The following is a 16396-nucleotide window of genomic DNA, read 5'->3' on the forward strand; positions in this document are numbered from 1 at the left end:
CTTAGCGAATAAGTGAGTGGATGAAATCAGCCATCCAAACAGTAGCAAGGGAACGGGGTCTTCAGGCCCACCCGCCCAGAGCGGCAGCCCCGGGGCCATCTGTGGTCACTGCCACGGTGTCTGGCGCCCCCGCCTGGTGAGCGCAGAGAGCTGCATCCCGCTGGCCGGGGCTGGGAGGGAGGGGGCGGGACTTACAACGCAGCTTCTCGTCCAGGGTCCCCCTCGAGGTCACGGACAGCGCCTGGATGAACTCAGAGAATTCAATCCGCCCGTCCTGACGGGAGAGAAAGGAGACTGTGCTGGGCACTGGGCCACCTGGTCAGGCCGCACCTTGGAGGCAGGGGACAGGGGACAGCAGCAGGAAAGTCACCCATGACTGATGGACAGTGGGGACCAGTGAGAGGAGAGGAGGAGAGGAAGGGGAGGCGGAGGGGGGTGGTGAGCAGGGGCGGAGGAAGGGGTGAGGCTGAGCCCCTTGGGTCAGGAGGTGGAGCCAGAAGCCCCACCCACACTCATCAGGGCCCAGACACCTCAGCCCCACCCAGGGCCCTGGGAGAATCAGCAGGTCCACCCGTGAGTGACACAGAGCTGGGAAACCTGTCACAGGGGGACATGGGGGGCTGCAGCCCCCCGGCAGTGGCCAGGCCAACAATGAGAAGGCCATGGCCAGGACAGGAAATGCGAGTGGCAGATGTTAGAGACCCACAGGGTCAGAGTCTTGGTGTCAGTTTTCCCATCTGCAGAGTGGGGGCGTTAAAGGCCAGACGCCCACAGGTTGCTGCGAGGGCTCCCTGGGGAAGGCCCCCGGTACCGTGCGTCCCGCGTCCATCGGTCACGATGACCAAGCCCACATTGCCCCTGGAGGCGTCTGCCTGGAAAAGTCAGGGTGCACACACATGTACGTGTGTATGCATGGTGAACAAGGGATTGCAAAACCTCCTGGGGAAACCGAATTGAACGATAAGCTTGTTTGGATGCAAAACAACTTTGAAACCCACGCACAGCTTCCCATAACATACATGTTCCACGGACAGTTTGCAGAGCCCTTGTGGACCTGTGTGTGGTGTGCCCATACCTGTGTGTGTGCATCATGAGTGTGTGTGTGCATATACAAGCCTTTGTATACCTCATCTCCAGTGCCCTGCGCACACATATGTAGGGTTGCACACACATCTGTGTGCATCTGTGCACTGTACATGGGCACACATCTGTGAGCGGCTGTGCTCTGTGTGCACGGGAGTGCGCACACGAGTGTGTGGTCCCTCTCCAGAAGGGAACATTGGCACGGGAGAGTGGGTGTGGAGACCCCGCGGCTGCCCCCAGGGGGGAGGCGGCTCCCCTGGCCACGGCCCCGCCCACCCACAGCTCACCTTATTTTCATCAAAGACGTTGAAAACAAACGTGGCAAACTTGGTGGGGTCCCCGAAGGGGAAGAACTGCTTGTAGATCTTCTGGAAGCCGGCGGCATCCAGCTGCCCGCTGGGGCAGTCCTTGATGAAGCCCTTGTACCTGCAGGAAGCAGACCAGGTGAGACCGGGAGCAGGTGCCAAGCTCACCCACCTGCCAGGAGCTCCCGGCCCCCCTGGGATCGGGGCCGCAGACCGGGCCTGGGCTCTGTCCCACCTCCACTTCTGACCATGGACAAGTGACTTCCCCACTGACCGGGCCTGGGCTCTCTCCCACCTCCGCCTCTCACCGTGGACAAGTGACTTCCCCACTGACCGGGCCTGGGCTCTCTCCCACCTCCACCTCTCACCGTGGACAAGTGACTTCCCCACTGACCGGGCCTGGGCTCTCTCCCACCTCCACCTCTCACCGTGGACAAGTGACTTCCCCACTGACCGGGCCTGGGCTCTCTCCCACCTCCACCTCTCACCGTGGACAAGTGACTTCCCCTCCCTGAGCCCCTTCTGCATAGGCGGGAGGAGCGCCAACATGGGAAAGGCCCCGATTCTGCACACAGAGCACCCAGTCACGCGTGTCTGTGCTCCCCACAGGGGCTGAAACGTGAGCCACGCTCGTGCACGAGGCCCACCCCTGCACCCCTCCAGGCCCCAAAGAGCCTCCATGGGGGCCAACAGCTGGCTCCTCCCACTTGCACACCCTCCCCCAGGCCCCGCCTCTGTTCCCAGACAGACAACGGGGCAGCACAGGGGGCTCAGAGGAGACCCTGGTTTGTTCCAGGAGGCTCGCCCACCCTGGGGTCCTGCTGTCCAGCACAGGGCCCTCCTGAACCCTGGGCAGCAGATGGTGGTGTGGCTTCGCCCAGTTTAAAGCTCTGCCATACAGTGCTGGGCAACCTCAGGCAATGCCCCCACCTCTCTGAGCCTCACCCTCCTCACTTACATAGAGTGACGGTCCTCACACCCATCTTAGCATGAGCCCACCACAGTCTTCCCATCAGTACCATGAACCATACAGCTGACCACGCTCCTGCGTGCAGCTGGGAGCCCTCCCCTAGGGGGCTGGCACCCAGCGGGAAGCCAAGGGGAGGGGTCTGCTATCCGCAGCCCTGGGGCTGCCTCCCAGACCCCCTCCTGGCCATCTCCCGATTCTCCTCGCACGCCCCAGGAACAAGGTACGGAGAGGAAACCCCTCTTACGTCTTCTTACGTATTTTTCTGAAAGGGAAAACTCCCATCTGCTGGTTCCCTCCCCAAATTGCCCAAACAGCCAGGGCTGGGCCAGGCCAAAGCCAGGAGCCTGGATCTCCATCTGGGTCGCGCACGTGTGCGGCAGGGGCCCAAGCACCTGCTGCCTTCCCAGGCCCTTTAGCAAGGAGCCGGATGGGCAGCAGAGACAGGACTCGAACCCAGGCACTGGAGATGGGCCGTGGCATCCCACGTGGCGGCTTAGCCTGCTACGCCATGCCACACACGGGAACGGAATAGCGGAGGTGCACGGGCTGAGAGAGGGTGGGCTGAGGGTGAGGCTGGGGGCACCTGGGAGGGAGCAGGCACCCGACCGTGCCAGCCGTGCCCACAGCCAGCACAAGGCCCTCAACAGGCCAAGCCTCTGAGCCCATCCTGCCCCGCCTAAAGCCCCTCGGGGGCCCAGAGGCCCAGCAGCGCCACGACCACGGGCCACACCAGGCGCCACGCGGAGCCTCCCGGGCTGGTTCTTCGTCCCCTCACCCCCTCCATCCACAGCAGCAGGTCCAAGGGGCCCACTTCCCAGATGCAGGCCCTGCAGCACCCAGGGCTCAGGGGTGCGGCCACAGCAACGTGTGGGACTCAGGGCCCACACGAACAGGCGAACAGTCAGCTGGCCCTGCTGGTCAGCCAGCGACCCCAGCATCCGCGAGGCACGGCATGCGATGTCTCCAGGCCCACTGCACTCGCTGCCACCCCCTCCCAATCCCAGCAGGACCCCCAGCGTCTACTGGCCTTGGCTCAGCCCCCAGGTGGGGCCTCAGATGGGCCACGCCAGGAGGAAGCCAAGCAGGACAGAGCGGGGACAGTGACACCCCCGTGAGATGGCCACAAGGCCACACCCACAGCCATGAAGCCACGCCCACAGCTACAAAGCCTGCCCATAGCAGACGAAGCACCATGCCTCCCCTCCAGCCCCCGTCCCTCGAAAGCCGCCTCCTCCCAGTCTCCTTCCCAGGGCCAAGTTCAAGGACAAGACCCAGGCCAGCCGGGGGTCCCTGGGCAGGGAGCAGGAACACGGGCAGCGCCAGGGCTTAGGGAGGCACTCGGAAAGACAGAAAACTAAAGGCTCCTGGAGGCAGCTCCTAGGGAACCCTGCAGACGGCTGCACGCGGGCCCAGCGGCAGCCCTGGGGCTGGCAGGGGGGCCTGCGGGGAGGCTGGCTCAGCGGGGAGCCGGTGACCGAGCAGAGGTCACTGCAGGGGCCCCCCGCCACCCCAGGAGGCACCCTGCGCCCAAGGCTGCAGCTCCTTCTGCCCATACCCCATCCACCTGTCGGCCTCCTCCCAGCCCTCTTCTCCTCCAGACCTTGTGCTGAGCCCCCCAAAATCTTCGCCTGCTGAGCCCAGGGGCAGCAAGAACCCTACTAGGTCAGCTTGGCCCACTGCTGGTGGAGTTCCTCATCACCCTCCCCCCCCCACCGTGTAAGTCCTTGTCCCACCTTCAGCAAGTACAGCAAGGCCCCACCCCCACTCCCGCCTGTAACTTTCCATCCACAGCCTCTGCTCGCCCTTGGATTCAGCGGAGTTGAGACCCATCCCCCCCCCCCCCAGGACAGTCTTGACACCTGCTCTGTGGCTTGTCCCCTCTGAAACTCACACTGACTTGTAAGAGCTGCTTGAGAGACAGAGACAGAACGCAGAGAGAACCCCCATCCACTCGTCCACACCCAGCTGGGGCTGAATCTGACCAAGGCCAGGAGCCAGGTCTCCCAGGGGCGTCTGCATTCCAGGAAGCTGGAGGCAGAACTGGAAAAGGAACCCCAGCCTCAGAGGTGGGGTGCGGGCACCCGGATCACTCAACTCAGTGCCTGCTCCATCCCGTCCAAGCCTAATTCCCACTGCGGGGCATTAGCAGGTGCCAACGGGGCCGGCGTTCTGGCGCAGTGGGTTAAGCCGCCACCTGCAACACCAGCAGCCTGTATGGAAGCGCCGGTTCGAGTCCTGGTTGCTCTACTTCCCATCCAGCTCCCTGCTTATGCGCCTGGGAAAGCAGTGGAGGATGACAGCCCAAGCACTTGGGCCCCTGCCACCCACGTGGGAGACCAGGCTGGCGTTCCCGGCTCCTGGCTTCAGCCTGGCCCGGCCCGACTGTTGCAGGCATCTGGGGAGGGAACCAGTGGGTGGAAGATCTGTCTTCTCTCCCTCTCTTGGTCACTCTCCCTCTCAAATAACTAAATCTTGGGGCGAAAGGAGACGGGGGTGGGGGTGGGGCTTGATGTGACCGTGGTGTTCAGCAGGGAGGCCTTAGCGAGGATTAACGAGGTCGTCAGGGTGGGGGCTTTTTAAGAAGTGGAGGGAGCAGACAGGAGGCTGGCTCTGGACCCTGCCAGCCCGGAGGCCACTCCTTGACCTTGGACCAGAACCGAGAGCCAAAACCAACTTCTCTTCTAAGTCGCCCAGGGTGTGCGCCACAGAAACAGACGCCACCTGCGCCATCGCCTGGAGAAGCCCCCCCTGCCCCTTTAACACGCGTCAGAACCACTTTTCCCTTCACACCAGCTCTCGGCTCCCATGCACGGCCCCAGCTCGCACGGGGCTTCCTCCAGGAAGTAGCCCAGGCCCAGGAGGGTCCCTCCTGCTGCAGCACGGGCCTAGCTGTATCAGCAGCCTCCGGGCGTGGCACCCCTGGCACACAAGCTCCTCCGCCCTGCAGTGCTGGGGCCGGGGGCATGTCAGGTGAGTTGGAGGAAGCACCCAGGGGTCCTGAGCCCCAGGGGACGGAATCCCCCCAGAGACTCTGGCAGGAGCCCGTGAGCCCCGTAGGGCTGGGCGCTGGGAGCCCCAGAAAGGGGGCAAGACTGGCCCAAGGTCACATCCGCAGAACAGCGCTCAGATCCTGCCTCCCCGGCTCCCCGCCCTGGCGCAGACGCCTGCCTGGGTACAGCGGCTGCTACCCAAATATTACATAACCGGGTTGTTGGCGCTCAGAGGGCGGAGGAAGGCGCCTGCCTCGCTGCCGCAGAGGGGGCGGGGTCTGAGCGTTCTAAGACACACCCCCCGGGGGGAGCCCCCAGCCCTCGGCGTCACCCCGCAGAACGGCACAGCTCTGAGGGCAGCGGCGCAGGCCCTGGGCTAACCCACTGACTGGCTGCATCAGGACCCCAGCCCAGGTGCTCACCCCCACCCCCGACGGGGCCCCCCCGGGACGCGCCTGCCTCCCGATGGAGATTGTTCCCAGGAAGTCCAGGGACGGGGCCGTGCCCAGCCGGGGCCCAGGCTCAGGCTGCAACAGGCCCGGGCTCCTCTGTTCTCTCCCGCAGACCTGCTGCTGACAGAAGACTGGCCAGGCGCCTGGGGACACACACCTGGCCGGCACCTGTCACATCGTGGGAGGGCCCTGAGCAAACCCCCCAGGCAATGCCCTTCCTTTCCCCGCGGGTCCGAGAAGTGGCTCTGACCACGTTAGGGCTCCCCACCCTGCACTTTTGGCAACAGGGGCCCGCCCCCGGGTCCTGTCCCGTGCCCGTGGGATGCTCGGCCTCCACCCAACAGACGCCAGTTGCACCCCACCCCCCCAAGTCACAACAAGCAAAACCGTCTGTGGAGACGGCCACAGAGTCAGCGGGACAGTGGGCCCCTGCAAGCATGGGGGCTGCACCGGTCCCTGCCTTGCCAGTGCCCCCAGGCCCCTGACCATCAGCTGCACGACCGTGCCAAATCACCCCAACGAGCCCAGCAGGAATGGACGATCTGCCCACTTTACAGATGGGGAAGTGGAGGCTCCTGAAGCGGTGTCCCCTCCCGGCTCTGGGCCGTCTTCTGCTCAGCCCACCTTGCCCGGCTGACTTCCACCAGCCTTCGGTGCCTCTCCCCGGGCCCAGCCGCAGGGGCATCTCCACAGCTGTGCCTGGCCAATGCCTGTGGTACTTGTAGAGTGATGGACCGGAGAGCCCCCAGGGACCGCAGCCTCTAGCTCACCCCGGGCCTGCAGGGCCCTCCGCTGTGCCCGGCACATAGCAGGTGCTCAGTGAAAGTCAAACAGAAGCACATGGCTAGCATATGGGCTGGCTAAACTGGATCCCAGACTCCAGAACGGAGCAGGACAGGCCGAGGGGGGCCGGTCCCCAGCATCTGCCCACCTCTCTGGCACCCCAGAGCCACCAGCAGGTGCCCGAAGCCCTCAGGGAGCCTGGCTTCCCCTGCACCTGCCGGCTGACTCTGGACACCAGGTCAGGACGGGAGTTCTCACATCACCGCTGGCTGAGGTCAGGCGCCGGGGAGGGGGCAGGGAAGGCACAAGAGGCAGCCTGGTCCCACGAGTGTCACTGCAGACTGGCACTTGGGCCCCCCCACTCTCCAAGCAGAATATGCTTTTTTAAAAGATGCACTTATTTTGTTTGAAAGTCACAGATACAGAGGGGGAGGCGGAGAGAGGACCTCCGTCCGCTGCTTAACTCACTCCCCCAACGGCTGCAACGGCCAGGACTGAGCCAGGCCCAAGCCAGGAGCCAGGAGCTTCTTCCGGGTCTCCCCAGGGGGGTGACAGTGCCCCCAGACCCTTGGGCCATTGGCAGGGTTCAGGATCGGAAGTGGAGCAGCCGGGACTTGAACAGGCGCTGATATGCTGGTGTTGTGGGTGGCGCCCTAACCGGCTATTCCACAACACCGGCCTGGAATGTACTTTTTTTTTTTTTTTTAATTTTCCGTGCTAAATGGCTTGAATGTAGTTTTTTGAAAGTTTAAAAAAGAAGAGTTCGATTCCCAAATCAGACCTGGCTTGGTCGGCTCCACCCCTGGCCCGTGTGTGACCCTGGGCAGGTGCCATTACCCCGGGCCTCAGTCTCCTCACCTGTGAGATGGGAGCCAACCTGGCACCTGCCGTTAAGGCACCTGAGTGAGCCTGGAGAGACGAGAGTTGAGCGCCAACAACACGGGGTCTTGGGCACTGGCCACGTGCCGAGCCTGGGACCAGGTCCTCCTCCACACACGAGGGCCAGGGATGTCATGGACAACCCACCCTGACCCACCCTGCTCTGCCCTGCCAGCCATCCCCAGGGATGCCCCCCCACCCCACCCCCGACACTCCCTGACCTGGGCCCCGCCCCTCAACCTGTAACCCAGCCGGGAGCATTTACATGGAGGCCACGCCCCCACAACAGTGCTGGGGACCGGGCAGGAACAGGCTTCCACATTGTCAGGGCTCCCAGAGAAAGGCTGGGCACCGAGCCCCAGGGCCCTGTGCGGTTTGCAGCCGTGTGGGCGTGGGCGTGGGCGTGGGCGACGTGCTCGGCTGCGGGTGGGAGCAGCTCTTGGCCCCGGCGGGCAGGCAAGGCTGGAGAAGACCAGACGACGGCACACACACCCCGCCCCGGGCTTCCTTCAGAGCGAAGGGGGACAGGAGTGGGCCACTGCAAAGCTCTCCCGACCCCGTCAGCAGTGCCAGCCTGGGAAGGGCCCCCGGAGCCTCGCCCTCACCTCTGACACCCCAGGGGCCAGCGCTGGCCTGGCACAGCCACTGCTCAGCGCGCAATGAACCTGCTGCGGCCTGGCCTCCAGTCCTCGGAGGGCCCTGCAGCGCCGGCTCTCGCGCTGACAGAATCCTGCCGGCCAGGGTGCTCCGGGGAGCCCAGCCCACGGCTCCTCCACGCCACACACGGCAGCTGCCCCGGGCAGTGCCAGGGAGGGCACGAGCAGTAGGACGGGGAACTGCACAGAGCAGCCAGGCACAACCTCCGGGGGCCCGCGGCAGGCCCAGACACCAAGAGGAGGACCCCTTCCCGTGCCCCCCAGTGGCTTTCAGTCCTGCGGGTTTCCCAGAGCAAGGAGCCGGCAGGTTCAAGCCCAATAGCCTGAGCCATGGAGGCAGAGGGCTGGAGCCAGACTGCACACACGCGCACACACTCCCCGTGCACATGTGTACACACCAGCTCACGTGTGTGCACACTCCCTGTACACACACACTCCCTGTGCACACACACTCCCCGTGCACATGTGTACACACCAGCTCATGTGTGTGCACACTCCCTGTGCACACACGTGCACACCAGCTCATGTGTACACACACACTCCCTGTGCACACACGTGCACACCAGCTCATGTGTACACACACTCCCTGTGCACACACGTGCACACCAGCTCATGTGTGCGTACACACACTCCCTGTGCACACGTGCACACACACTCCCTGTGCACACACATGCACACTCCCAATGCACACTCACACATGCACAGTCCCGTGCACACATGTACACGCCAGCTCACGTGCTCACACATGCGCACACTCCCCACACATGCACACTCCCGTCACACATATGCACACACACACAGCCATGTGTGGCCTGGCAGCTGTCTCAGCTTCAATTGGGAAATGCGGCCACTCCCACTCACGACACCGCTGCAAGGGGGACCTCCTCCCCAGCCCTGCCCGCGGGGAACAGCCCAGGGGAGCAGGGGGTCTTGCTGAGCCACACCTGCTGGCCACCTGCTGCCACCCACAACGCCCACCCCACCAGCCACTATTTTTATTACGACACTGGGGTATTTGTTTATTACAAAAGCAAGCAAACCCTTCAGAGAATCTGGAAATAGAAACTTTAGGAGAGGGGCAGGTGTAGCAGGCAAGACGCTGCTTGGGAGCCCACAGCCCCCATCAGAGCCTTGGCAGCTGCGGCGATGGCCCGCGTAGTTGGGTCCCTGCCAGCCACACGGGCTCCTGGCTTTAGCCCAGCCCTGGCCATCATGGGCACTTGGAGAATGAACGAGTGTAGGGGTGCATGCTTGCCCTCTCTCGCTCTGTCATTCCGCCCCTGCCTCTCAAATCAACAAAATGCTTTGGGCAAAAGAAAATATTATAGAAACATCGCACACAGCCCTGCCGCCCAGCGCACACCCCACCGGCCAGCTTCCTCCCTCCTCCTCTGCCTCCTGCACGTCTCCCAGGCTGTGCCCTGCTGTTTCCGGCCGGGATGGCGTCCCCATCACTTTCCAGGTGGCTACAATGTCACAGTCACCCTCAGGGGCCCAGCACCTGCTGCCGTTTCTTCTCAGCCTCCAAGGTGGCTCCTGATCTCCTGGGGTGTGAGTGAGGGCCCTGGGGGACCGACACCTGCTGGCTCACCCCTCCACTCCTGCGCCTCCCCCTGCGCCTCCGACAGCCGCACCAGAGAGGAGCTGGGGACTGCGCGGGGTGCACGGCGGCTACCCCGACACGGTCCAGCCAGGCATCACATCCCCTCTCCCAGGGGCCTGAATTCTGGCCCACCCTCCACTTGTGCTCACTGTGCTACTGGGACAGAACACACTGACACGGGAGCCCTGTACAGCAGCTGCCAAGCCAGCACAGGACGAGAGGGGCGACGTGGGAGTGGAGGTCGTGCCTAGGGAGAGGGAGCCAGCCACACTCAGGCGGGGGCGGGGGAGCCCAGGGAACAGAATGGGGAAGAGCCAGGGTGGAGGCTCTGAGCAGGGAGTGAGCCTGGGGCGGGCGGGAGAGGGGGACGGCAGGCGTCGCAAGTGCTGCTGAGCTGTGGACAGGTGAGGAGCCCGGGGCGGGGCGGGGTGGGGGCCAGCAGGGATCAGGGCTCCTGCCAAGGAGGAAGACACAGAGGCCACGAGCAGGACAGCAGCCTGCCTGCCTCTGCTCACAGGAGCTCAGCACGTGGGTCTGGCCCAAGGCGAGGACAAGAAGGGCGCAAGCGAGGGGATCCGAGGGCCCAGGTGGGGAAGAGCCAGGCCACGCTCAGGAGCTCTGGCCTGGGGGCGGAGCAGGGGAGGATGGCCCAAGGCCCTGGGCCCCTGCACCCAGGTGGGGCACCCAGAAGAAGCTCCTGGCGCCTGGCTTCAGCCCGGCCCACCCCCAGTTGTTACAGTCATTTGGGGAGTGAGCCAGAGGAGGGGAGCTCGCGCTTGCTCTCTCTCTCTCTCGCTCTCTCTCGCTCTCTCTCGCTCTCTCTCTCTCTGGCACAGAAGCACGGGACCTTCTCCACGAGGGTCATCTGGCCCTCCCAGGCCTGGGTTTCCCATCCACAGTGGGAGGGGCTGCTCCAGGGGCACTGCAGACGCCAGGACAGCGCTTACATGGGCTTCTTTGTGTCTAGGTATCTGTTCTCATTCTGTCACAAAGCCAGCCAGCCGGGGGGGCGGGGGGAGGAAGAGCGAGACCTCGAGGAAAGGCCCGGCCGTGGGCAGGGAGCGTGCCCAGGCAGCTCGAGCAGGTCTCGGCGTCCTTGTCCCCGGACACTGTGACAGGACCCACTCCCCGGGAGACCAGGAGCAGGAAAGGCTGGAGGCCGTGGCTGGGGGCCAATGGACCCGCGGCAGTGCCCGGGGGCGTCTGTCTCCCCCAGGGAGAACCTTGCCCTTCTCCCCGGCCCCGAAGGGAACCGTCTACACCTGCTTCCCAGATGCTAGAGTCCCCAGGGCAGCTGTCACAGTCCCAGCCAGAGCAGCGGCGGGGACAGGGACTCTTAATGTCCGGGCAGCGACTCTAACCACTGCCCTCCCTGGCCCTGGGCCTCCTCAGGAGTTGTTGCAGGGGGCGGGCAGAGAGGGAAGGCAGTGTCTGCAGCCGCCCAGAGCGTCCCAAGGAAGCACGAGGTCAGAGTGGACCCCAGCAGGCTGAGCCTGCAGAGGGACGGAGCTCGGAGGGGCCAGGACGGGAGGGTGGGCATCCCAGGACCGGGCAGCTGCAAGGGTGAAGGCCTAGGAGTGGGGGTATCTCTGGGGAAGAAGCGGAGAAGTGGGAAGTGAGGCGGGAGGCAGGTGGGGCCCATACATTCCACCTAGGACGTGGTCAGACCCGTCCAGGGACTGGGTGCCAGCAAGGGGTCAGCAGAGCCGTGCAGACAGCCATGAGAGATCTCCAAGCTCGCATCCTCACTCCCCTGCTTGCGGGGGGGGTGGGGGTGGGGGGATCTTCCTGGCTGCTCCACAATCCACAATGACAGCAAACAGCCCCTATCCTCCCCTCCCCAGCCAGGGCAGACATCACTAATCCATAACAGACCTCACCACTCCCTCACTGCTGCACCTCTCATTGCTCCACACACAGCTTCAGGATCCTTCTTAGCAGCGCTCCAGGCAGCACACAGACTGATGGGAGCTGGTACCCCCGGGGGAAGCCCCAGCCTCAGCAATCACGCTACAGACCAAGCAGGCGAGCTCCGGAGCGAGCGAGGGGCTGGGTGATTTAACCCCTGCCAGCTCCTCCCTGGTTTCTCATGCAGACCCCCTGGGGAGCAGAGCCTGGTGGTCCTTAAAGAGCCCGTCCAGGCAAGAGGCCACCAACAGGGGCTGGCGCTGTAGCACAGCAGATGAGACCACAGCCTGCAGCGCCGGCACCCAACACGGGCTCGAGTCCCGGCTGCTCCACTTCCCATCCAGCTCCCTGCTAATGCACCTGGGAAAGCAACAGAGGACGGCCCGAGTGCTCGGGCCCCTGCACCCACGTGGGAGACCCGGAAGAAGCTCCTGGTTTCGGCCTGGCCCAGCTCTGGCCGTGTGGTCATTTGAGGAGTGAACCAGCGGATAGAAGACCTCTCTCTCTCTCTCTCTCTCTCTCTCTCTCACTGTCTCTCCCTCTCTCTGCAATTCTGCCTTTCAAATAAATCTTTTAAAAAAAAAGTCATCGCCAAGAGCGCCAACTTGGCTCAGTGAAGCTACGTCGGTTGCAGGTGACCCCAGGACACTGACAGAGGCCGAGCCGCCCAGACTGCGCCCCTGCCCCGGTCCCCACCAGCACGAAGCGAGCGCCCCGCTCCCGGAGCTCTGGGCAGAGCTACTCACCACTGCTGCACCTCCTTTTCAGTAACTGCAAGAGAAAACAGAAGAGGGGCCGTTAGAGGGGGCGTGGGGGCACTCCCTGGGACCCCTGCCCGCCCTGCCCGCCCCACAGCACAGGGTCGGCACCGCCTGCTCGGAACTAGGAAATACGCCCTTGGTCAACAGTCACGGTCAGGGCTCTGTGTCCGGCCGCCCAGCAGGGGACAGCACCAGCCCCTCCTGATGCGGCGAAGACCCCCAGACCCGCCTCTCCCTGTGGGACACCACCCCTGGCCTACCCTTTCCAATTCTCTGACCCTGGCCCTGCAGGCACTCGGCCGCCCTGGGGACACACAGGGGCGCCACCAAGCCCCTCCTCCACCCCGAGGACCCACTGCCCTCCCCTCCCTCTCCACCCCCACCCCAGCTCCTGTCACCGGTGAACAGAGCCTGAACCAAAAGCTGGAATCGGCTGCACCCCCAGCCAAGCCCAAATAGCTGTTCCTTACTGAACCGTGAAGCCAACAAAACGGCGTTTCTGGGAAGTATCCAGTCAGTTCGAGTCGGAACCCACGCACTGCTCTCTCCGAAGTCACCGACCTCGGTGGGAAGCCACCGAGGCCACAGTCAGCCCTGCTGGACCACAGGACGGCTCCTGGATGACCCCGCGCGGGGCCAGGCACACGGCTGGGCTGCCGTGGACTTGCACAATGAGGCAGTGCTGGGTGGAGGCTGAGTGACCGAGTCTCTCCCCAGGACAAGCCCAGGCAGACACGGGACGGGGGGGGTCTCTGGATCGCTGGTGCCGGACCAGGTAGGAGCAGCATAGCCGTCAAGGGAAGCTCGCCACGTGGGCCAAGCGCCGAGGGCCCCCCCACGAGCCGGGGGCTGTGCCTCGGCTCAGCATTGAGGGGAGACAGCGTCCCTTTGCTGGGCTCCAAACGGGGAAACTGAGGCACAAAGAGGCCAGGAAGTGGCAGGCGGAGGACCTGACGCAGGTGCAGAGCTCGGAACTCAGGTCAGACACCTGCCCCCTCCTCTCCCACAAGCCCCAATCGGAGACTGAGAAAGCCGTGAACTTGAGCAGGCAGACAGGGAGCGAGGCGAAGGCGGCAGGCGCCAGCTACCTGGAAGACCAGGCCTGGTGCAAAAGAACGCAATTTTCCAAGAGGCAGCTTTGGCCAAGGGCCAGGGTGGGCAGGGGTTGAGGCGTGGGGCTGGAGGGACCACCCACGCCAGGCAGTGGAGGGCCCCAGGCTCTGGGGCTGACGCCAAAAGCCCGAACCTGGAGACACAGGTGGCCGTCCTGGCACATGCAGGAATGCAGAGCCCCGGGCCTGGCGCCAGACCAGACCACAGCTTCCCAGCTGCGTGGCCCAGGGTGGCATCGCGAGACACCAACAGCAGGAGCTGGGCTGAGCTCAGGCAGGCCTCCCAGGGCCACAAAGCGGCTTCCCTGGGATCCCCAAGCTTGGAAGTCCCAACTGCCCCTTGACCCCCTGTCCTGAACATCTCCCTCCAGCCTCCCCCAGGGCCTGCTTCAGCCTCCCCTCTCCTTCCTCACCCCCCCCGCCTCAGGAGACAGCAGCTTTCAGAGATAGGAGGAGGGGCCGTGGTTGGCCTGCCGCCCACCCCCATCTGCCACCAAAACTGTCCCTGAAACAGGGTGGTCAGCAGTGGCACGAGCTGGGGTCTGGCGGAGAGGCCGACGCCCCACCCCTGCTTCCAGCCGCGGATCAACTTTGGGAGACAGCGAAGGCCAGCAGGTGTCCCCGGCACCATGCCAGGGCCAGCATCCTAAGGGCTCCACTGTTGGAAGCCTTGGAGGGCCTCAGGCCAGGGCGGGGGAGACAGGCAGAGGACGGCCCCTTCTGAGGGCCTGGCCATGTGTCCCCAGCCCTGCCGCCAGCCCGGGTCAGGCGGGCTTGTGTCCAAACCCCAGCCCTTCTTATCAGCCACCTCCCCAACCTGGAGGTTAGCACTGCTCCGCAGAGAAACCTGAGCCCAGGGGAGGTGACCCAAGGAACAAACCCAAGGTCACGGCCAACACGGAGGCCCATGTTCTCAAGCACTCCGTCTGGCTTTCTGGAGCTGAGCCATTCCCACGCCGCCCTCCACGGTCCTTATGCTCCCGTCCGACGGGCCATGCTCACTTTCTCTTTGTATCATCTCACCTTGCTTCTCCTGCTGAACCTGGCCACGCTCTAAGCAACAACACCTGTCCAGCTGCCAGCACCGCCTCACGCACGGCACACGTGCACCTGCTGAACGAGGAGTGATGCCCTCCAGGTGATGCCCCCTGTGGCGGGCAACTCGGCGCCCTGTGCCCCAAACATGACGCAGCCAGGGGAAGCCTTGTGCATGGACCGCTCCTGCCACGAGTACCACCGTGAGGACGCAATCAGACAAACCCAGAGTGCAGGCAGAGCCAGGGCGTCGCCGGGCGTCAGCGCCAAACAAGCCAGAGGAATGTTCTGGAAAGACACTGAAGAGCCAGGCCACCAAATGTCCCTGTGATGCCTGGATTGGGTCAGGGGGGAAAACCTGGCTACAAGTGGGAGGGGCTCCTGGCCACGTGCTCAGGGAGACCACAGCGCTGAGGCCATACACAATGGTGCCACCCCCCTCTTCCTTGGAGATGCGCCCCCAAGGATTCACGGACGAGGGCCAGGATACCGCAGCTTCTGGGAGGCTGAAGAGGCTGAAGGTGGGGAGGCCCAGAAACACACACTCACAGGCACAGGCCAGAGGGTGGAGGCCCAGGGTGTGGACAGAGGGAGGAGGCCCAGGGCACAGGCCAGAGGGAGGAGGCACAGGGCACGGGCCAGAGGGAGGAGGCCCAGGGTGTGGACAGAGGGAGGAGGCCCAGGGTGTGGACAGAGGGAGGAGTTACAGGGCGTGGGCCAGAGGGCGGAGGCCCAGGGTGTGGACAGAGGGAGGAGGCACAGGGCATGGGCCAGAGGGAGGAGGCACAGGGCATGGACCAGAGGGAGGAGGCACACGGCACAGGCCCAAGGGAGGAGGCCCAGGGTGTGGACAGAGGGAGGAGTTACAGGGCGTGGGCCAGAGGGAGGGGGCACAGGGCACGGACCAGAGGGAGGAGGCACAGGGCATGGACCAGAGGGAGGAGGCACAGGGCACAGGCCCGAGGGAAGAGGCACAGGGCACGGGCCAGAGGGAGGAGGCACAGGGCATGGACCAGAGGGAGGAGGCACACGGCACAGGCCCAAGGGAGGAGGCCCAGGGTGTGGACAGAGGGAGGAGTTACAGGGCGTGGGCCAGAGGGAGGGGGCACAGGGCATGGACCAGAGGGAGGAGGCACACGGCACAGGCCCAAGGGAGGAGGCCCAGGGCATGGACCAGAGGTTGGAAGGATACCCAGGTGCTCGCCGCACACTGATTCCAACGATTGCCTTGAGTTTTTCAAAATAAAGACCTGGGGGTATCTGTGATCCTCACTGCTGTGCACCCCCACGACACCGGGGGTTCAGGGGTCCTGCCCTACAGGTGCTGGGAGGACGGACGGAGACGGGGAAGGGGGTATGCGGCCAGCTTCCTCCTGCCTCAGCCCCTGCCCTGGGCTCCGCAGCCCCCCCAGCCCCCACCCAGTGTGAATTAACAGGGCACGGCCTCCCTCGGTGGGGTCCAGGGCAGGCAGGAAAGCAGGCCATCCTCACGGGCCAGCTCCCCGGGGTCCCCTGCACACTGCCCAGGCTGGTGACCCCAACTCAAGCCCCTCTGGTGGCCCCAGCCTCATGCCCCGGTACCGGCTCCCCTTCCTCTCCGCCCACCTAGCTCACCTGTGCACCCTGCACCACCCCGCCGGGCAGTCCCTCTCTCCTCTCCGCCCACCTAGCTCACCTGTGCACCCTGCACCACCCCGCCGGGCAGTCCCTCTCTCCTCTCCGCCCACCTAGCTCACCTGCACACCCTGTACCACCCCGCCGGGCAGTCCCTCTCCAGGAAGCCCTCCTGGCCCCTCGCAGCCCTCCCAACACCCCTTCCCACGTGGTTTGCCTTCCCACTGGCTCTCCAGCATGGGGTC

General features: G+C 64.6%; 1 protein-coding gene across 1 annotated transcript in view; it reads right to left on the minus strand.

Moving 5' to 3' along the window:
• The window catches only part of NCS1 (neuronal calcium sensor 1), a 51155-nt gene that overhangs the window by 16233 nt on the left and 18526 nt on the right, over nucleotides 1-16396 (minus strand). The window contains exons 2-4 of the mRNA XM_062207374.1: nucleotides 12376-12400; nucleotides 1371-1509; nucleotides 196-274 (exon numbers count right to left, since the gene is read on the minus strand). Coding sequence (XP_062063358.1) covers nucleotides 196-274; nucleotides 1371-1509; nucleotides 12376-12400 — 243 coding nt within the window. The remainder of the gene's footprint in view (nucleotides 1-195; nucleotides 275-1370; nucleotides 1510-12375; nucleotides 12401-16396) is intronic.

Source organism: Lepus europaeus, chromosome 12 (assembly GCF_033115175.1).
Source record: "Lepus europaeus isolate LE1 chromosome 12, mLepTim1.pri, whole genome shotgun sequence".
NCBI lineage: Eukaryota > Metazoa > Chordata > Mammalia > Lagomorpha > Leporidae > Lepus > Lepus europaeus.